The sequence below is a fragment of the Hemitrygon akajei genome, chromosome 19, assembly GCF_048418815.1.
Source record: "Hemitrygon akajei chromosome 19, sHemAka1.3, whole genome shotgun sequence".
NCBI classification, from domain to species: domain Eukaryota; kingdom Metazoa; phylum Chordata; class Chondrichthyes; order Myliobatiformes; family Dasyatidae; genus Hemitrygon; species Hemitrygon akajei.
In genome coordinates, this window is record NC_133142.1 from 65,159,384 (window position 1) to 65,181,810 (window position 22,427).

Genomic DNA, 22,427 nt, shown 5'->3' on the forward strand with positions numbered 1-22,427 from the left:
GGATGAGAGGGGATCTCACTGAAACCTATTGAAAGTTGAAAGGCCTTGACAGAGTGAATGAGGGGAAGCATGTTTCCTATAGTGGGTGAGTCTAGAACAAGAGGGCACAGCTTCAGAGTAGAGGGACATCCACTTAGAACAGAGGTGAGGAGCGATGAACCAGAGGGTAGTGAATATGTGGAATTCATTGCTATAGAAGTCACTGGAGGCCAACTGATTGAGTATATTTAAAGTTTGATAGGTTCTTGATTAGTCAGGGTGTCAAAGGTTAAATGGAGAAGGCAGAATGGGGTTGAGAGGGATTCATCCATGATGGAATGGTGGAGCAAACTCAATGAACAAAATGGCCTAATTCTATTTGTGGATCTTGTGGTATTGCATGTCCAATTTTGCTCTCCCTACATTCAAATCAACTCCCTTGTCTCTGCCACTCAGCTATGCACCTGAACAACTTACAATGATGAATGAACCTACCATCCTGCACATCCTTTGGATGTGAGAAGAAACCTACTTAGGGTGGCACGGTAGCATAGTGGTGGGCACAATGCTTCACAGCGCTAGTGAACAATGTTCACTGTTCAGTGTTCAATTCCCACCATTCTCTGCAAGAAGCTTGTATATTCACCCTGTGACTACACAGGTTATCTCCAGGTGCTTGGGTCTCCTCCCACATTCCAAAAACATATGGGTTAGTATTAGTAAATTGTGTGCATGCTATGTTGTCATTGGGAGCCTGGCAACACTTGTGGGCTGCCCCCCAGTGCATATGTGCACTGTGTTAGTTGTTGACACAAAGTGACAGGTTTCACAGTCTGTTTTGATGTACATATGACAAATAAAGCTAATCTTTTACCTTTTGGTCACAAATAGAATGTGCAAACTGTATACAGGTCACACCAGAAGTCAGGATTGAAGCCAAGCTGCCGGAGCTGTTCGGTAGCCACTCTACTAAATGTGTATCTGTGCGACCTGGGAAAACTAAAGCAATGGCCCAATAATGGAAAATTTCAGCCCAGATGTATGACAGTCAGCCGACTTCCTTCTCAAATATAAGATGATATCCTTGACATGTTCCCAAATAACATAAAAACATGATTCGAGCCAGTAGAACATCACAAACACAGGAAATGTACACAAACCTAGATTCATGAGGGCAGTGAGAGGAGAGGACAGAAGTAAGCTTCACTGAGCACCTACACTTCGTCTGCCAGAGAAAGCAGGATTGCCCAGTGGCCACTTATTTTAATTCCACTTCCCATTCCCATTTTGATATGCCTCCTCTGCTGTCGTGATGAGACCACACTTAGATTGGAGGAACAACACCTTATATTCTGTTTGGGTAGCCACCAACCTATTGGTATGAACATCAATTTCTCAACGTTCCTGTAATGCCCCCCACACCTCCCCCCACTTCACCATTACCCATCCCTCTTTTCCCTCTCTCACCTTATCTCCTTGATCACCCACTGCCTCCCTCTGGTACTCCTCCCCCACTTTCTTTCCTCCATGGCCTTCTGTCTCTTTCACCAATCAACTTCCCAGCTCTTTACTTCATCCTCCCCCCTCCAGGTTTCACCTATCACCTTCTGTTCCTCTCTCCCCTCCCCCCATCTTTTAAATCTACTCAGCCTTTTCTCCAGTCCTGCCGAAGGGTTTTGGCACACTTTTCCTAGATGTTGCCTGGCCTGCTGATTTCCTCCAGCATTTTGTATGTGTTACAAGGACACTATTCAAGCTCAGGGAATCAGGGTTCGCAGTTCAATTCCACCATCATCTGTAAGGAGTCTATATGTCCTCCCCATGGAATGGCTGGGTTTTCTCCAGGTGCTCCAGTTTCCTCGCAAAGTCCAAAGACATACCAGTTGGTAGGTTAATTGGTCATGATTAGGCTGGGGTTAAATCAGGCTTTGCTAGGACAGCATGGACCAAAGGGCTGGAAGGACCTACTCAGAGCTGTATCTCTAAATAAACTAAAAATAAGCAGAAACTGGGAGCTTGAAAGATGGACAGAAAAGGTGTATGTGATGGCCAGAATTAGCTTGCATTAGACCGGTGTAATTCAGAGAGAAGAGGTTGAAATGTTAGGCCCTGCAGGAAAGTACTGTTTTAAGCCTGCTCCATGAAGTTTCAGTGTTGATGAGAACTACCCACCTTTGCCGACCACCTGGTCCATGTATGCAACTAAGCATTCACTGGGGATCAGAACATCTTTCACTTCTTCCAGCAGCTCTGGCCGCAGGTTCTCTGAGGTAATTTCTCTCGGACTGAGCAGCGGAACCATTAAACCATCAGAGTTGTTCTTGTAACCAGCTCCCCGAAATGTAATCCCACTCGATCCAGATGTTGGGGTCAGAGGGTAACCTAAACAAGAGAGATTTGTTTTCAATATTCAGCAGTGGTATATCCTAAAGATTATTAAGTGACTAATGGTCATGCTGCTTTCTCAGATTCATGTCACACAACATGGAAACAAGTCCTTTGGCCCAACTCGTCCTTGCCAACCAAAATTCCTGCTCAACCGAATCTCCTTTCCCTGCATTGACAATAATGACTCCATGAAAATTGGAGTCATACAGTCATACTATACGGAAACAGGCCCTTCATCTAAGCTAACAAAGATGCCCATCTAATTGAGTCCTATTTGTCCATATTCCTCTAAACCTTTCCTATCCATGTACATTCAAATTCATTACATACTTGTCACATTTACTACATGCACCTAATTTTAGTGCACATCACAATGATTGTTACAGCTGGAATTAAGGAAGAATACCATATGTTTTCTTTTTGAATTATACTCAGTGGCCACTTGATTAGCTAAAGGAGATACTGAATAAAGTGTCCAGTGAGTGTTGTTCTGATACTTCAAGCTTTTCGTGATCTCAGTATGCCCTAAAGCACATTACAGGAAACATGGAAAATCAGTATTCAGTCAAAAGGGATTTGCAAACAGCAGTGACATCGTTTGAAGAATTGAATTTGTCAAGAAAACAGAGATTCCCCTGACTTCCAGAGCAGTTGCAGTTTGACAGTGGGTACAGAAGATAAAACAATTCAAAGTGATCATTCATTGGAATGCAAAGCATTGCTGACCCATTACAGCCTCTGTTGTTATTGATCGGTTTTCCATGAGGGCCCATGTGGGAATGGAAAAAATAAGTTCATAGAGTAAAAACTTTCATCAGCGGGGTCAGTCAGATGTCATACAGCAAAAAATCAGAGAGACAGGCCCTTGGGCACACCTCAATCATGCCAACCAACTTAGTCCCATTTGCCTGCATTTGACCCATGTCCCACTAAATCAGTCTATTCCATGTACGTAACTTAATAAATTTTAAATTCTGTTACTTCACCTGCCTCAACCACTTCCTCTAGCAGTCATTGCATGAGGGAGCCCAAACCACCTCTTTTCCCTGTCTCACTCCCATTATCCTTAAACACCACTTTTCCTGTCTCACTCCCATTATTCCTAACCACCTATTTTTCCTGTCTCACTCCCATTATCCCAAACCACCTCTTTTCCCTGTCTCACTCCCATTAACCTTAACCATCTCTTTTCCCTGCCTCACTGCATTCAGTTTTGACTGGATTATGAAATACTACATCTTAAGTAACAAGTTCAAGTTTATTGTCATTCCACCGTATACATGCACACCAGCAAACAATGTTCCTCTGACTAAGGTGCACAACACATTCAGAGTCATAATTCACACACCACACATAAAATAGTACAGTCAGCTCTCCTTATCCGTGGATACCAAAAAACGCAGATGCTCAAGTCCCTTATTTAACCAGTCTCAGTGCGGGTGGACTTTAGGACCTGGGGGAACTCCGGACCTGCCGCCTGCGGCTGCTGCTGAATCCGCAGTGTTTCTGTTCCGTTGGCAGAAAACGATCACCATTGAAAATAAAGTGGAAATAATAAAGTGATCGGAAAGAGGTGGAACACTACTGGTCATTAGAAAAGCCTTAGGCTATTCTGTCGGTCAATGATCAGAACAATTTTAAAGGATAAAGTGAGAATAATGGAGCATGTGAAAGGCCCTGCCCCGATGAAAGCTACAATTATTATTAAGCAATGCAGTGGTTTAATTATTGAAAAACATGTTTCTTAAGTGTTTTATATGCATAGAAAGGTAAAATACTGTATATACTATATGCTAAGACAAACTTTTGACTAACTGACGTTAAATAATACCTGATATACCTGTTTCGACTTACGTACAAATCCAACTTAAAGACTGCCTGTACTTTAAATCATCTCCAGATTACTTATAGTACCTAATACAATGTAAATGCTGCATAAATAGTTGATATACTGTATTGTCTAGGGAATAATGACAAGAAAAAAATAGTCTGTACATGCTCAAACAACTAGTGCTGGAGAGAGGACTTCCAGGTGTTCCCGATCCGCAGTTGTTTGAATCCGTGCATGCGGAACCCGCAGATAAGGAGGGCCAACTGTATTACCATAAATAATTTACAAATAGAAAAATATGTTCGAGGAGATTAGTATTTAGCATAAAGCACATTTATGATGCAAGTTAGAAAGTAAACACTATAATGCTACTGCCAACTCAAACATGATGAGATATGAGTGGTGGCAAGGAGTTCAGCAGTCTGTCTGCCTGGAGGAAGAGCTGTGGCCTATCCTACCAGTTCTTGTCCTAATGCTAATGCACCTCCTGTTTGATGGCACAGTGTCAAACATATTATGGGATGGATGGGTGGAATCACTGACTAAATACCTTACGTATATAACACTACTTGGATAAATATGGGCCAGCAAGTTATTTAAGAAAAAGTGATCTTGTTTTCAAAAATGACACTGCATGGCATTTACAAGAGAATATCAAAGTTTTCAAATTACAAATGAACAATTGATTTTAAAGAAACAGAAACCAAGTTTCTGAACTTACGAGAGTTTCTATAATCACTGGGGACAGGTGGTACTGTATTGAGAGATACCATGTTTGCTGAAGCTTCTAAGCGGCTCATTAAGTCTGCATGCTCTGAAAAATAAGAGTATTTTTGTCAGGTGGCTTCTTCAGCCTTCACAATAAACCAACATAAACTGATAAAATAGTGGAATTAGTGAAGCAAAATGCCAGCTGAATCCTTTTCTCAGACTGTGTTAATAGTTTTCAGTCAATTCATGTAAATTACTAACACTACATCATCGTCATGTAATATTACATCATCATATCACATCAAAGGCTAGTCTGGGGATCGATTCCAAAGAACGAAGCCCCAAGGGCATTTGAAAGTCCACAAGTCGTAGCACTATGGCGGAAGCCTGGAGAGTAGGGCCTGTCTTGGAATTGGAGGGGGGGGAGGGGGAGAGGGGGAGAGGGAGGGGGAGAGGGAGGGGGAGAGGGAGAGGGAGGGGGAGAGGGAGAGGGAGAGGGAGGGGGAGAGGGAGGGGGAGAGGGAGGGGGAGAGGGAGAGGGAGAGGGAGGGGGAGAGGGAGGGGGAGAGGGAGGGGGAGGGGGAGAGGGAGAGGGAGAGGGAGAGGGAGAGGGAGAGGGAGGGGGAGAGGGAGGGGGAGAGGGAGGGATAATCATCCCTCCAGGGTGATTAAGAAGGCAAATGTTTGGCCTTCGTTAGACAGGGGACTGAGTTCAAGAACTGAGGTTAGCAGCTCTATGAAACTTAGAGTATTATGTTCAGGTCTGGTTGCCTCATTATAGGAATGATGTAGAGCTTTAAAGAGGATGCAGAGGAGATTTGAGCGAGTTAGGGATTTTCTGTTTGGAAAGAAAGATGAGAGGTAACTTGATAGAGGTGAATAAGATGATAAGATGACAGCCAGCAACATGGAAATGGCTACTATGAGAGGCCATAACTTTAAGGTGATTGGAGGAACAGGTAGAGGGTCAGAGGTAGGCTTTTTTACACAGAGTGGTGAGTGCATGAAACACACTGTCAGGGATAATTGTACTGGCAGATACATTAGGGACATTTAAGAGACTCAGATCGGTACACGGATAATAGAAAAATGGAAGGCTACATGGGAGCATAGTTTTCGTTTGATCTTGGAATAGATTACATGCTAGCACCATGGTGAGCCAAAGAGTTTATTCTGCCTTATAGTGAATATGATGAGGATATTTGGTATAGTGGATGAGTCTAGGACCAGAGGGCACAGCCTCAGGATAGAGGGAAGTCCCTTTAGAACAGAAATGAGGAAGAATTTCTTAAACCAGAGGATGGTGAATCTGTGGAATTTATTTCTGTGGACAACTGTGGAGGCCAATTCATTGAGTGTATTTAAAGCAGAGATTTATAGGTTCTTGGTTAGTCAGAGTTTCAAAGGTTATAGGGAGAAGGCAAGAGAATGAGGTTACAAACACAAGAGGTTCTCCAGATACTGGAAATCCACAGCAACAGACACAAAGTGCTGGAGGAACTCAGCAGGCCAGGCAGGATCATGCTTGACTAATCTATTGGAGTTTTTCGAAGATGTAACAAGGAAGTTAGACAAGGGAGATCCAGTGGATGTAGTGTACCTTGATTTTCAGAAGGCATTTGATAAGGTCCCACATAGGAGATTGGTGGGTAAAATCAGAACTCATGGCATTGGGGGGAAGATATTGACATGGATAGAAAATTGGTTGGCAGATAGAAAGCAAAGGGTAACGGTGAATGGGTGTTTCTCGGAATGGCAGGTGGTGACTCATGGGGTGCCACAGGGCTCGGTATTGGGACCACAGCTGTTTACGATTTACATCAACGATTTGGATGAAGGCATTGAGAATAACATCATCAAGTTTGCTGATGATACTAAACTGGGTGGCAGTGTGACATGTGATGAGGATGTTAGGAGAATTCAGGGTGACTTGGATAGGCTGGGTGAGTGGGCAGATACTTGGCAGATGACGTTTAATGTGAATAAGTGTGAGGTTATCCACTTTGGGAGCAAGAACAGGAAGGCAGATTATTATCTGAACGGTGTAGAGTTAGGTAAGGGAGAAATACAAAGAGATCTAGGAGTCCTTGTTCATCAGTCACTGAAGGTGAATGAGCAAGTGCAGCAGGCAGTGAAGAGGGCTAATGGAATGTTGGCCTTTATTACAAAGGGAATTGAGTACAAGAGCAAGGAAAACCTTTTGCATTTGTACAGGGCCCTGGTGAGACCACACCTGGAGTACTGTGTACAGTTTTAGTCTCCAGGGTTAAGGAAGGACATCCTGGCTGTAGAGGAAGTGCAGCGCAGATTCACGAGGTTAATTCCTGGGATGTCTGGACTGTCTTACGCAGAGAGGTTAGAGAGACTGGGCTTGTACATGCTGGAATTAAGGAGATTGAGAGGGGATCTGATTGCAACATATAAGATTATTAAGGGATTGGACAAGATAGAGGCAGAAAATATGTTCCAGATGCTGGGAGAGTCCAGTACCAGAGGGCATGGTTTGAGAATAAGGGGTAGGTCATTTAGGACAGAGTTAAGGAAAAACTTCTTCTCCCAGAGAGTTGTGGGGGTCTGGAATGCACTGCCTCGGAAGGCAGTGGAGGCCAATTCTCTGGATGCTTTCAAGAAGGAGCTAGATAGGTATCTTATGGACAGGGGAATCAAGGGATATGGGGACAAGGTAGGAACCGGGTATTGATAGTAGATGATCAGCCATGATCTCAGAATGGTGGTGCAGGCTCGAAGGGCCGAATAGTCTACTTCTGCACCTATTGTCCATTGTCTCGGGCCGAGACCCTTCTTCAGGACTGGAAAAAATGGAGGAAAATGCTAAAATAAAAAGTTCGGGGGGAGGGAAAGGAGGACTAGATAGAAGGAGATAGGTGAAGCCAAGTGGATCATGAGAGTGGGGTTGAGAGAGATAATAAATCAGCCATGATGGAATGGAGCAACAGACTCAATGGGCCCAGTGATTTAACTTAGCTCCTATGTCTTATGCTTTATGTTCTCAACCCCAGCACTCCTGTCCCATCACCCTGCACATGAACACAGAGGAGTCCAGCATCTGATTCAAGAAATAAGCTGTTACCTCTGCTTTTCTTCTTGTATATGACCAGAACGACGACCAGGAAAACCACAATCAGCAGCAGGGAGACTATAGTGCCGATAACAATGCCTACAATTGTGTTGATACTTTCATCAACATAGATGACATAGCCAATGAAGTACTCCATGTGATTCACCCAGAGCTTGCAGTGCAGATGACAAAATAAAAACAAAAGATTAGCTTTATTTGTTTTTTATACATTGAAACATCAAAGCATCGAGAGAAATGTGTTGTTTTGTATCAACGACTAACATAGTCCAAATATACGTTGGGGGTAACCAAGTGCCACCACGTTTCTGGTCCCAACATAGTACGGCCACAACTTACTAACCCTAATCTGCACATCTGTGGAATATGGGAGAAAACCCAAACACCTGAAAGAAACCTACACATTCTCGGGGAGATCTTGCAAACAATGGAAAGCAAACCCAACTGGTTATCACTAGCACTGTAACACATTGCGTTAACCACTACACTATGTTGATGCCTGCTCAAATCGACTACTAACGATGAAGGATTATTTTTTCCTCACAAACGTCAATTAATTGCAACATCTAACCCAAACTACCTCCAACTAAACTACAGAATGACTGGGAAACAGGCCCTTTAGACAACTCATCCATGCCAATTTATACATTTTATTTTCACTCAAGGTCCATGGACTTTGCAGACTGTGTCAGCATTCAATAACCATCTCTACCTTAAATAAAGGGTGTATGGGAGTCCAGGGAGAGAGAGCACTTCTGGTGAACAGGCTTGTCGTGTCCATTCTGGGGCAGCTCTATCATCTTTGGTCCGCACCGGACATTCAGCTCTCACCTGTTGCTCCAAGTAGATGTTGGCATGTGACAGCAGCCACACACCAATACACCACTTCAATAGGAATATGCTAAACCAGGTGAGGATAGCTAGATGGCCTTCATACTCCAGTGAGATAGGGACACGCCTGTCCTAGCATGCAATGTCAGCTCTGGCAGACTGGGCAGATGAGATCTATGGTGCGATCCAATGGCCAGGAAGGCAGTACTGCAATGGTCCATGGAGAGCAAAGGGCATGACAAGGCACAGGAGATGTCATGGTCATCTAATGCAACCAAGGAAGACTCCAGCTGGTGACGGCTACTTGTACCACTGGATCCAGACTTTCAAGGTCGAGACTGTGGAACTATCCCAGCGCAAAGGCTTTTCCACTTTAAAATCTCTCCTGCACAGGTTTCCTTGTCATTGTTGGATATGATGGACAACCACCACCCTATGAAGTCCTCTCTTCACACTGGGAATTACAAGCTCATAAATTCCTAGACCCTGAGAAAGAACATAAAGATATAAACACAGTCTCACTTTATTAGGTACCTTCTGCACACTGAGTGTATGTTCATGGATTAATGCTGAAGTAGCCAATCCACTTCAAGGTTTAATGTGTTGTGTACTTTGAGATCTTCTGCGCACCACTATTTTACAATTGGTTATTTGAGTTACTGTGACCTTCCTGTCAGCTTGAACCAGTCTGGCCATTCTCCTTTGACCTCGCTCATTAACAAGATATTTTCAGCCACATAACTGCCACTCACTGGCAGTTATTTTTCAGTATATTCTCCATAAACTCTACAGACTGCTCTGCATGAAAGTCATAGCAGATCCACAGTTTCTAAGACATTCAAACTACCCTGTTTGGCATCAATAATCATTCCACAGTCAACATCATTTAGCTCACATTTCTTCTCTATTCTGATGTTTGCTCTGAGAAACCAAATTAACCTCTTGACCAGGGATTCCCAACCTGGTGTCCAGGTAACCCTTCCTTAATGATATTGGTTCATGGCATAAAAAAAGGTTGGGAACCGCCTGCTCTTGGTCCTATTTGCATACTTTCATGCATTGAGTTGCTGATTAGATATTTGCATTAATGAGCAGGTATACAGGTACATCTAATAACGTGGCCACTTTATAATGAAGAAATGTGGAAGAAGAGCCAGAAATGACAAAGCCTTGAACTATATGATGTTATACTCAAAGCTATTGGATTCCTTCTGCTGCTTCTTACAAGTGGGAATTATTAACTAATGTTAAAAGAAAATGCTTAAACTTTGCCAGAAATCTATCAACAGAAAACTTTTGCCCTGCAGAGAGTTACAAAGTTGAAATATAAACCTTGACTGGAAGTCCTTCGCTGGGAATCAGCTCCGTTTGCACTCTGCAGGTGATCTCATGCACAAGGATCATGGCATTACAGACAGTGTCTCCCACAACAAGAGTCACATTCAAGCAATCTTTCAGCTTCAACAGCATGACGTGCTGTCTCCATTGGAAGAAAAAAAAGTAACACATGAGAAAGACAAATAAGACCTCCCGACCCCCCACCGCCCACCCCTTCCCAACCTCACAGCTAAAAAGCAGCAGTTCCAATGGAAACCACCACTTGTATCTCAGGATATCTTTAATTTCTGTGCATAGGCAGCCTGACAGAGATGTGGCCACCTGAACACCAGTTGCCTATGTGTCTAACTGTTCATTCAGTCTATGGCCCCTGCCCTGCAGGATGTAATGACCACTTTCTCTTAGGTAGTTCTTTTGCACTTGCACACTTTGTTGTCTTTTGCAAACTGATTGTCCACACTGTTGGTGCAGTCTTTCATTGATTCTATTATGGTTATTGGACTTTCTGAGTATGTCCACAAGAAAACAAATCGCATGGTTGTATCTGGTGATTTATCTCTACCTTGATAATTAACTTACTTTGAACTTTTGAACTTCGATGATAGTTAACCAAGGCCTGGTCACCTCTTGCAATCTCACAACTTCACTGGACCCCACTCGAACTCTGAGCTAAGTAACACACACAAAATGCTGGAGGAACTCAATAGGCCAGGCAACATCAAAGGAAATGAATAAACAGTTGACATTTTGGGCCGAGCCTCCTTATCAGAACTGGAAAGGAAGAGGGAAGACTCTAGACAAAAAGGCAGGGGAGGGGAAGGTGGACAAGCTAGAAGATGATAGATGAAAACAGAAGGATGGAGGAGGTAGGGGGGTATAAAGCAAGAAGCTGGGTGGAGATAGATGGAGGAAAAGGAAACTGATAGGAGAGGAGGGTGGACCATGGGAAAAAAGGAAGTAAGAGGGGACCGGCGAGGTGATATGCAGGTGAGGAAAAGTGGTAACACTGTTGAGCAATGTTGACATTGGTCAACTGTTGGTGAGCTCAAAATAGTGAAATGCATCCCAGGAAACAAGTTTCCAATTTAATCTTAAAATACTTACAAGACAAAACAAAAGTTTATAGATTTCCATGAGCCAAACAACCATTAGGAACACAAGAGCAGAGGAACGCCTTTAAGCAAGGATAAAAAAAAAGGATGATTTGGCAGATTGATGCGGGGCAGGGCTTTAGGTTCTTGGATCATTGGGATCTCTTCTGGGGGATGTATGACTTCTTCAAAAGTGATAGGTTGCACCTGAGCCCGAGGGGAACCAATATTCTCGTAGGCAGGTTTGGTAGAGCTGTAGGGGAGGATTTAAACTAATTTGGCAGGGGGGTAGGAACCAGAGTGAAGGGACTTAAGATAGGATGGACGGTAAAAAAAAAGCAAATCTAGCATACAGTCAGACTGTCAGGGAAGGCAGTCAGATGATAGGACACAATTGCAGCCAGCAGGTGAGTATCAGTGCATTAGGGATGCAGAATCAAAAAGGGTAGCAAATATAGTACTCAAAGTGTCATATCTCAATGCACGGAGTATAAGAAATAAGGTGGGTGATATTGTTACACTTTTACAGATTGTTGGGTATGATGTTGCGGCTATCACTGAATCGTGGCTGAAGGATGGTTGTAGTTGCGAGCTGAATGCCCAAGGTTACATATTGTATCGGGGGGATAGGAAAGTAGACAGAGGGGGTGCTATTGCTCTGCTGGTAAAGATTGATATCAAATCAGATGTGATATAGGATCAGAAGATGTTGAATCCTTAAGGGTTGTGTTAAGAAACTGCAAGGATAAAAAGACCCTGATGGCAGTTATATACAGACCTCCAGATAGTATCTGGGACGTGGACTACAAATGACAATGGGAAATAGAGAAGGCATGTTAAAAGGGCAATGATTTGATAGCCATGGGACATTTTAACATGCAGGGAAAATTGGGTTGGTTATGGATCTCATGAGAGTAAACTTGTTGACTGCCTATGAGGTGGCTTTTTAGAGCAGTTTGTCGTTGCACTTACTAGGGGATCGGCTATATTGGATTGGGTATTACGTAATGAACAGGAGGCAATTAGGGAGCTTAAGGTAAAGGGGCCCTTAGGAGGCAGCGATCACAACATGTTTGAGTTCAACTTGAAATTTGATAGGGATAAAGTAAAGTCTTTATCAGTGGAATAAAGGAAATTACAGTGGTATGAGAGAGGAGTTGACTGAAATAAATTGGAAGGAGCTGATGGCAGGGATGACAGCAGAGCAGCAATGGTGTGAGTTTCTGGGTAAAATGAGGAAGGTGCAGAATAGATGTATTCCAAAAACAAAGAAATAATCAAACAGCAAGGTAGTACAACCGTGGCTGACATGGGAAGTCAGAGCTAATGTAAAAAGCAAAAGAGATGGTATACAACAAAGCAAAAACTAGTGCGAAGACAGAGGATTGGGAAGCTTTTAAAAACCTACCGAGGGCAACTAAAAGAAAGAATAGGAAGGAAAAGATGAAATGTGAAAGCAAGCTGGCAAACAATATCAAAATGGATAGTAAAAGTACGTAAAAAATTCAAAAAAAAGAGATGAGGGCGGATATAAGACTGTCAGAAAATGAGGCCGGAGAAATAATGACTGGGGACAAGGAGATGACAGATGAACTAAATGAGTATTTTGCATCAGTCTTCACTGTGGAAGACACTAGCAGTGTGTCAGGTGTTGAAGGGTGCAAGGAAAGGGAAGTGAATGCAGTTACTATTGAAGGGAGAAGGTGCTCAAAAAGCTGAAAGACCTAAGGGTACATAAGTCACCCAGACCAAGTGAACTGCACCCTTGGGTTCTGAAAGAAGCAGTGGTAGGGATTATGGAGGGATTAGTAATGTTCTTTCAAAAATCATTGGACTCTGGCATAGTACCTGGGGACTGGAAAATTGCAAATGTCACTCCACTCTTTAAGAAAGGAAGAATGCATCAGAAAGGAAATTATAGGCCAGCTAGCCTGACCTCAGTGGTGGTGAAGATGTTGGAGTCTATTGTTAAGGATAAGGTTATGGAATACTTGGTGACACAGGATAAGATAACACAAAGTCAGCATGGTTTCCTTAAGGGAAAATCTTTTCTGATGAATCTGTTGGAATTCTTTGAGGAGATTACAAGTAGAATAGGTAAAGGGGATGCAGCGAATGTTATATATTTGGACTTTCAGAAGGCCTTTGATAAGGTGCCACACATGAGGCTGAATACCAAGTTAAGAGCCCATGATATTGCAGGAAAGTTACTGGCATGGTTAGAGCATTGACTGATTGGTAGGAGGCAGTAAGTGGGAATAAACGGATCCTTTCCTTATTGGCTGCCAGTGACTAGTGATGTTTCTAAACAGGGAGAAAATCCAGAAATCTGAGATGCAAATGAACGTGGGAGCCCTTGTGCAGAACATGAGATTAGCCTGATGGTAGGATTGGTGATGAGGAAGGCAAATGCAATCTTAGCATTCATTTCAAGAAGTCGTGAATACAAGAGCAGGGATGCAAGGCACTGGTAAGGCTTCGCCTTAATATTGTGAACAGTTTTGGGCTCCTCATCTAAGAAAAGACGTGCTGGCATTGGAGAGAGTCCAGAGACAGTTCACAAGGATGATTCTGGGAATGAAAGGGTTATCCTATGAGGAACGTTTAATCCAGTCTATACTCACTGGAATTTAGAGGATGAGGGGTGTTCTCATTGAAACCTTTCAAACATTGAAAGGCCTAGACAGAGTAGATGTAAGAAGGACGTGGAGATGTGGAGATATTTCTTAAGCCAGGGGGTGGTGAATTCGTGGAATTTATTATCACAGGCAGCTGTGGAGGGCAGGTCTTTGGCTGTATTTAAGCCAGATCTTGATAGGTTCTTGATTGGACAAAGCATCGGGGAGGAGGCCGGGAAGTGGGGCTGAGGAAGGAAACAAAGGATCAGTCATGATTGAATGGCAGAGCAGACTTGATGGACCAAATGGCCTAATTCTGCTCCTATGTCTGATGCCTTTATGATCTTTAAAATTATTTGATTACTAACTAGCTGATCTGTGATAAATTGCCTTTAATCGAGTATTTTGTAATACCTGCAGTCAACAGAATGTTACATTTGAAACTGATGGGACTTAATCACTAAGATTTAGCAATACAGAACGGTGTTGGAAAAAGGCCAGTAACATCATGAAGGATCCCACCCACTCTGCTCATTGACACTTCCACGCACTAACTCAGCCAGTACTTTATTATTTCCTTATGTAGTCCAGCATCACTTTATGGACATACAGTCAATCTATCTGTACAAAATATCTATGTATTTATGCTTATTGTGTGTTTTTATTATTATTATTCTTGTGGGGTTTTCTTGTACTGCATCGTATCCGGAGTAACAATTATTTCATTCACCTGTGTGCAGGAAATGATATCAAGCAATCTTGAATCATATCAGTTAATTCTGGGACCTGATATGACTCAAAAGCATTAGATAAATGCTGCCCATTGTAATTAACTCAAGTGGAAGGTGGCTAGAAGATGACCAAGATTCTGACAAGGTTGAGCCAAGTCTCCGAACATTTAGAGTTTCTAATAATAATTAGGAGAACCCACAGTTTAGTCATCTGGACAAGCTACTTAGGTTGAGATGTTTAACACAGAGAGTTGCCTTAAGACACAGGCTGAGGCTTGTAAGCAAGTCAGGAGATAGAGTCCGCTCTTGGCTCACACTGAAAGATCTCCAAAGTTTAAAGGTTCATTTATTATCAAAGTATACAAATCTGAAATTGTTCACTTCTCTGGATAGCCTACCCTACAGTTCTTCTTCATGACTGCCAAGCATTTCCAACTGACTACCAAGACATCTCTATTCACCTATTGTGATACTGCCACATACTGTAGAGAAAACCAGGTGTGGTAGAAAATTCTTTACATTAAAATCATCAACTCACATGTAACTCAATCTCATCTTCACCCTTTGTTAGTTTGCATATCTTCTCCTCATTTTCAAAGGGGATAACCTCATAGTTTTGCATGTATTCTATGTTAAATTCCTTTTTGGGCAATACACCATCCATGATTATGGTAAGCTTCCCTTCAGCTTCGTATTCCTCGATCTCGGGAGTCTGGCAGATCATTACGTCGTTAGATTCTGGCTCTCTGCAGGTCTGCGGGTAACAGGAAGAGCATTCATAAATGAGACTATTTATTTGACTCATGCACGTGTTTCAAAGTGTGCAGACAGATCCCAACATTGGAGGCAAGGGAAAAAAGGTGAGTGTTAGAGATACAGTGCCATTTAATGATGATACAACAATTCTAAATATTTTCAGGTCAGACAATGTTTCCAAGATGCAGGACAACCACACCGCAGACGTGTGAGAATTTGAAAAATCCATATATAATATGATTTCCAAATTATTTAATTATTATCTGGGTTCCACATACTATAGTATACATACTTTGATTATCTAGGTAGGCAACAGCCTGAATCTCCAAAATTCTCCTTTTGAGTCATGATGTGTTAAATGACTCCACTTTCCTGGAAAGCCTGAATCTGTTCCATTGTATAGAAATGGGCAGTGGTTTTTAAATCGAAGCAAGAGGCGGAGAGGGAAGAAGTAAAGGCATCTCGGAGAGAAGCCTTTTTTTTTTTAACTGATTGGGGAAAAGAGGCTAGACTGCGCAGGCGCACGACGTAGTGCGCCAAAGTTTTTTTAAAAAGACCACCACATACAACGGCCATCGTCATTGCGGCCACCATCGGAGTGGACTGAGGCAGAGTGCAACGGCTTTGGCTCAACAACTTCAGCGTGAACAGCCAGAGGTGAGGCTTGAACGGGGCACGACGGTGCAAGCGCGTGGAAGTCGGCCCGTGAGGCAGCGGGAGAATTTAAATAGCGAGCAGAGGCTGAGGACAAGCTGCACTCCAAGTGAGGTAAGGCCGGGTAAATTTAATTACCTTAGGAGTAGGTAATGGAGGCAGCAATTAGGGCAGTTGAGTGCTCCATTTGCAGGATGTGGGGAGTCAGGGACAGCACAATTGTCCCTGATGACTACACCTGCAAAAGGTGCATCCAGCTGCAGCTCCTGACAAACTGTGTTAGGGAACTGGAGCTGGAGCTGGATGAACTTCGGATCATTCGGGAGGCAGAGGCAGAAATAGACAGGAGTTTCAGGGAGATAGTCACCCCTAGGAGTCAGGAGACAGATAGCTGAGTGACTGTCAGGAGAGGGAAGGGAATTAGACAGAATGAGCAGAGCACCCCTGTGGCCGTTCCCATCAATAATAAGTATACCGTTTTGGATACTGTTGGTGGGGACAACCTACCAGGGACAAGTTGCAGTGGTTGCATCTCTGGCATCGAGACTGGACCCTCAGCTCAGAAGGGAAGGAGGGAAAAGAGCAGAGCAGTAGTGATAGGGGATTCGATAGTTAGGGGGACAGATAGGAGGTTCTGTGGAAGAGATCGAGAATCCCGGATGGTCTGTTGCCTCCCTGGTGCCAGGGTCCGCAATATGTCGGATCGAGTTCTCAGTATTCTCAAGAGGGTGAGCAGCCGGATGTCGTGGTCCATGTAAGGACCAATGACGTGCGTAGGAAGAGTGAGGAGGTCCTGAAAGGTGAGTTTAGGGAGTTAGGCACCAAGTTAAAGGACAGAACCTCCAGGATAGCAATCTCAGGATTGCTACCAGTGCCACGTGCAGGTGGGTTTAGAAATAGTAAGATAGTGCAGATCAGCACGTGGCTGAAGACATGGTGCAGGAGGGAGGGCTTCAGATTTATAGATTATTGGGCAGTTTTCCAGGGAAGGTGGGACCTGTTCCAGCAGGACAGTTTACATCAGAACAGGAGGGGGACAAATATTCTTGCAGGTAGGTTTGCTAGAGAGGCTCCAATGGATTTAAACTAGATACAAGGGGGGAGGGGAACCAGGGTGTAGGAACAGATATATGGGAGAAGGAAGAAAAAGAAGATAGTAAAGTTGTTTGCACCATTAGAGATAAACAGAGAAGAAGAGGTGGAGAATTTCTTAAATGCATTTATTTTAATGCTAGGAGCATTGTAAGAAAGGTGGATGAGCTTAGAGCCTGGATTGATACTTGAAAATATGGTGTTGTAGCTATTAGTGAAACATGGTTGCAGGAGGGGTGTGATTGGCAAGTAAATATTCCTGGATTTCATTGCTTCAGGTGTGATAGAATCGGAGGGGCAAGAGGGGGAGGTGTTGCATTGCTTGTCAGAGAAAATATTACAGCGGTGCTTGGAGCCCTACAGAGGGCTCGTCTAGAGAGGCTATTTGGGTAGAATTGAGGAACGGGAAAGGTGTAGTAACACTTATAGGGGTGTATTATAGACCACCTAATGGAGAGCGAGAATTGGAGGAGCAAATTTGTAAGGAGATAGCAGATATTTGTAGTAAGCACAAGGTTGTGATTGTGGGAGATTTTTATTTTCCACACATAGACTGGGAACCCCATACTGTAGAAGGGCTGGATGGTTTGGAGTTTGTAAAATGTGTGCAGGATAGTTTTTTGCAGCAATACAAAGAGGTACCAACTACAGAAGGGGCAGTGTTGAATCTCCTGTTAGGGAATGAAATAGGTCAGGTGACGGAGGTATGTGTTGGGGAGCACTTCGGGTCCAGTGATCACAATGCCATTAGTTTCAATATAATTATGGAGAGGAACAGGACTGGACCCAGGTTGAGATTTTTGATTGGAGAACGGTTAACTTTGAGGAGATGTGAAAGGATTTAGAAGGAGTGGATTGGAACAATTTATTTTATGAAAAGGATGTAATAGAGAAATGGAGGTCTTTTAAAGGTGAACTTTTGAGGGTACAGAATCTTTATGTTCCTGTTAAGTTGAAAGGAAAGGTTAAAAGTTTGAGAGAGCCATGGTTTTCAAGGGATGTTGGAAACTTGGTTAGGAAAAAGAGAGAGATCTACAATAAATATAGGCAGCATGGAGTAAATGAGGTGATCGAGGAATATAAAGAATGTAAAAAGAATCTTAAGAAAGAAATTAGAAAAACTAAAAGGTACGAAGTTGATTTGGCAAGTCAGGTGAAAATAAATCCAAAGGGTTTCTACAGTTATATTAATAGCAAAAGGATAGTGAGGGATAAAATTGGTCCCTTAGAGAATCAGAGTGGACAGCTATGTGTGGAGCCAAAAGAGATGGGGGAGATTTTGAACAATTTCTTTTCTTTAGTATTCACTAAGGAGAAGGATATTGAATTGTGTAAGGTAAGGGAAACAAGTAGGGAAGTTACGGAAACTATGACAATTAAAGAGGAGGAAGTACTGGCACTTTTAAGGAATATAAAAGTGGATAAATCTCCGGGTCCTGACAGGATATTCACTAGGACCTTGAGGACAGTTGGTGTAAAAATAGCAGGGGCTCTGACAGAAATATTTTAAATGGCATTAGAGACGGGGATAGTGCCGGAGGATTAGCGTATTGCTCATGTTGTTCTATTGTTTAAAAAGGGTTCTAAGAATAAACCTAGCAATTATAGGCTTGTCAGTTTGACGTCAGTGGTGGGTAAATTAATGGAAAGTATTCTTAGAGATGGTATATATAATTATCTGGATAGACAGGGTCTGATTAGGAACAGTCAACATGGATTTGTGCGTGGATGGTCATGTTTGACAAATCTTACTGAATTTTTTGAAGAGCTTACTAGGAAAGTTGACGAGGGTAAAGCAGTGGATGTTGTCTATATGGACTTCAGTAAGGCCTTTGACAAGGTTCCGCATGGAAGGTTAGTTAGGAAGGTTCAATCGTTAGGTGTTAATATTGAAGTAGTAAAATGGATTCAACAGTGGCTGGATGGGAGATGCCAGAGAGTGGTGGCGGATAACTGTTTGCCAGGTTGGAGGCTGGTGACTAGTGGTGCGCCTCAGGGATCTGTACTGTGTCCAGTATTGTTTGTCATATACATTAATGATCTGGATGATAGGGTGGTAAATTGGATTAGTAAGTATGCAGATGATACTAAGATAGATGGAGTTGTGGATAATGAAGTAGGTTTTCAAAGTTTGCAGAGAGATTTAGGCCAGTTAGAAGAGTGGGCTGAAAGATGCTGGATGGAGTTTAATGCTGATAAATGTGAGGTGCTACATTTTGGTAGGAATAATCCAAATAGGACATACATGGTAAATGGTAGGGCATTGAAGAATGCAGTAAAACAGAGTGATCTAGGAATAATGGTGCATAGTTCCCTGAAGGTGGAATCTCATGTGGATAGGGTGGTGAAGAAAGCTTTTGGTATGCTGGCCTTTATAAATCAGAGCATTGAGTATAGAAGTTGGGATGTAATGTTAAAATTGTACAAGGCATTGGTGAGGCCAAATTTGGAGTACTGTGTACAGTTCTGGTCACCGAATTATAGGAAAGATGTCAACAAAATAGAGAGAGTACAGAGAAGATTTACTAGAATGTTACCTGGGTTTCAGCACCTAAGTTCAGAGAAAGGTTGAACAAGTTAGGTCTTTATTCATTGGAGCATAGAAGGTTGAGGGGGGGCTTGATACAGGTATTTTAAAGTTATGAGGGGGATAGATAGAGTTGACGTGGATAGGCTTTTTCCATTGAGAGTAGGGGAGATTCAAACAAGAAGATGAGTTGAGAGTTAGGGGGCAAAAGTTTAGGGGTAACACAAGGGGGAATTTCTTTACTCAGAGAGTGGTAGCTGTGTGGAACGAGCTTCCAGTAGAAGTGGTAGAGGCAGGAAATGGACAGGAAAGGAATGGAGGGTTAGGGGCTGAATGCAGGTCAGTGGGACTAGGTGAGAGTAAGCGTTCGGCACGGACTAGAAGGGCTGAGATGGCCTGTTTCCGTGCTGTAATTGTTATATGGTTATATGGTTCTCAGGAGATTCAAGAACTACTTTCCATGTCTCCTGAGTGGGTCTGATTGTCATAGAGTTACAGCACAGCAACAGGTCAAACAAGCTGCCGAAACAAGAGAAAATCTGAAGATGCTGGAAATTCAAGCCACACACGCTAAATGCTGGAGGAACTCAGCAGGCCAGGCAGCCTCTATGGAAAAGAGAATAGTTGAGGTTGCAGACCAAGGCACTTCCTCAGATCTGGAGAGAAAAAGGAGTCAGAATGAAACTGCCTTGCACCCAGATCACACCTCTCCCTATCTTTCCCATCAATGTACCCATCCAAATTTCTCTGAAATGTTGAATTCAAGCCCACATCCACAACTTCTGCTGGTAGCTTATTCCACAGTAATGAGTTCTGGTCATTCACGTAAAGGTACAGCCGCAGTTGCTAAGTAAAACTACATCCATTTGGGTGCCATGGCAGCAAAAGGGTTAGTGCAATGTTATTACAGCTTGGGGTTCAGTTTTGACATAATCGGTAAGGAGTTTGTATGTTCTCCCCGTGACTGGTTTTCTCCCATGGTCCAAAGACGTACTGGTTAGTAGGCTAATTGATCATTGTAAATTGTCCAATGATTAGGCTAAGTTTGAGTGGGGGGTTGCTGGGCAGCACGGCTCAAAGGGCTGATTTCGCACTGTATCCTAAAAATAAACAAATAAATAAATAGTCCCATTTCAGAGGGATTTAAGCTCAACAATGGTATTTGAATAATGATTCATTTTCAAGTCAGGAGAGTGTGAGAAAGTGAATCTGTCGGTGGTCCCAGAGGCCTTGTCATTCTTGGATATGAGAGTTGCTATCAGTGTGTCCCTCTGGTTGCTTCCCTCCTTCCCTACCCTATTACTGTGACAGCGGACACTCATCCTGAAGCAGTTCATCAATGTTGCAATTGCCTATTGTGCAGCACAGCTTCTAAAGAAGGAAGAAACTCCACCAATTTTAAAATAATAGTCAGTCCTGCAAGATGGCACTGGTGATGAAACTCAGGGGTTTATTTCATATACATACTTCGACAATAAATGTACTTTGAGTTTTGAACACTTAACAGTGAATAGACTCAAACTAACGTACACTGACTGTCTCCTTTTCCTATCATTCTCATTACTAAGTTCATTTGTCCCTTAGAAAGCAGATTTGAATGCATGAAAGCAAAATTCTTTTGAAATCTGTTTTATTTATTTTCTTATTTACTCATTTAGAGATACAGCACAGTCACGGGGCTCTCTGGCCCAACGAGCCCACACTGCCCAATTACACCCACGTGACCAATGACCCAACTAACTCGTACATCTTTGGAAACCAGAGCACCCAGAGGAAACCCACATGGCCACAGGCAGAATGTACAAGCTCCTTGGGAATTCAACCCCAGTTGCTAGCATTGTAATAGTGTTATGCTAAATGCTACACTATCGTGGCACCTAGTAATCCATACAATTCTGGCTATACAAATGTTCGAAGTACATTCATTGTCAAAGTATGCATGCAGTATACAGCCCTGAGGTTCATCTTCTCCACAGACAGCCACAAAACTAAGAAAACCACAGAACTATTTGAAGAAAGTCATCAAGCCTGCCACACACAGAAAACAAATTGCGCAAACGGCAACAAGAACATCAACCCCCTGCCTTGCACAGAAAACAAATCGTGCAAGTGCAACAAGAAAGAATGAGCAAAAGCACAGAAAATAAAACCAAAAAAATCCATATTCATTTCAGTTCAAAGTTTATTATCTGTACGCTGCCCCAATTGAAAGTCGGCCAAAACAGCGAAGTAGCAACAGAAAAGGAGCAACCAGGAACAAGTCTAATCATCAAAATGAGGAGCCAGAACTTCAGTACCATCCTCCAACAGCATTGAGGCAGAGGGAAACCACTTGAATGCAGGGACCTTCCCTCAGGAGCAGCGAGCACAATCAGCAAAATGGATTCGATCAGTGCTCCATCTCCGAACTTTTTGCCCTCCCTTCATCGAAACGTCTTGGAGACAGCAAAGCATCAGATTGCTCAATTGCACCGAAAATACACCTTCAAACAGTAGTTCACAGGCTACAGTAGTATCAGAATCATATTTAAAAGAAAAAGACATAAAAGAAGTGAAAGAGAAAGTTTCATGGACCATCTGGAGAATGCCGCCCATGGTAGTAGCTTTGTTTGCTGTCGACATCTTCTTCCGGTTGTTAAAATGTGATCCGAAAATTCACTTGATGTCCAGAGCTGCCAGAGATTTGTGCTTTGCTTCTCACCTGTCACTGTTTTGTGGATCATAAAGACTTTGGAAATATTTTTAGTTCTTATTTTTTTTTTAAACAATCAAGGGTGTCTAAG

The 22,427-nt window shown here is 42.8% G+C and overlaps 1 protein-coding gene across 1 annotated transcript in view; it reads right to left on the reverse strand.

Moving 5' to 3' along the window:
* The window catches only part of mst1rb (macrophage stimulating 1 receptor b), a 263,381-nt gene that overhangs the window by 43,225 nt on the left and 197,729 nt on the right, over positions 1-22,427 (reverse strand). Inside the window, exons 12-16 of the mRNA XM_073072657.1 lie at positions 15,154-15,369; positions 10,170-10,313; positions 8,001-8,160; positions 4,920-5,012; positions 2,152-2,361 (exon numbers count right to left, since the gene is read on the reverse strand). Of these exons, the coding sequence (XP_072928758.1) occupies positions 2,152-2,361; positions 4,920-5,012; positions 8,001-8,160; positions 10,170-10,313; positions 15,154-15,369 (823 nt within the window). The remainder of the gene's footprint in view (positions 1-2,151; positions 2,362-4,919; positions 5,013-8,000; positions 8,161-10,169; positions 10,314-15,153; positions 15,370-22,427) is intronic.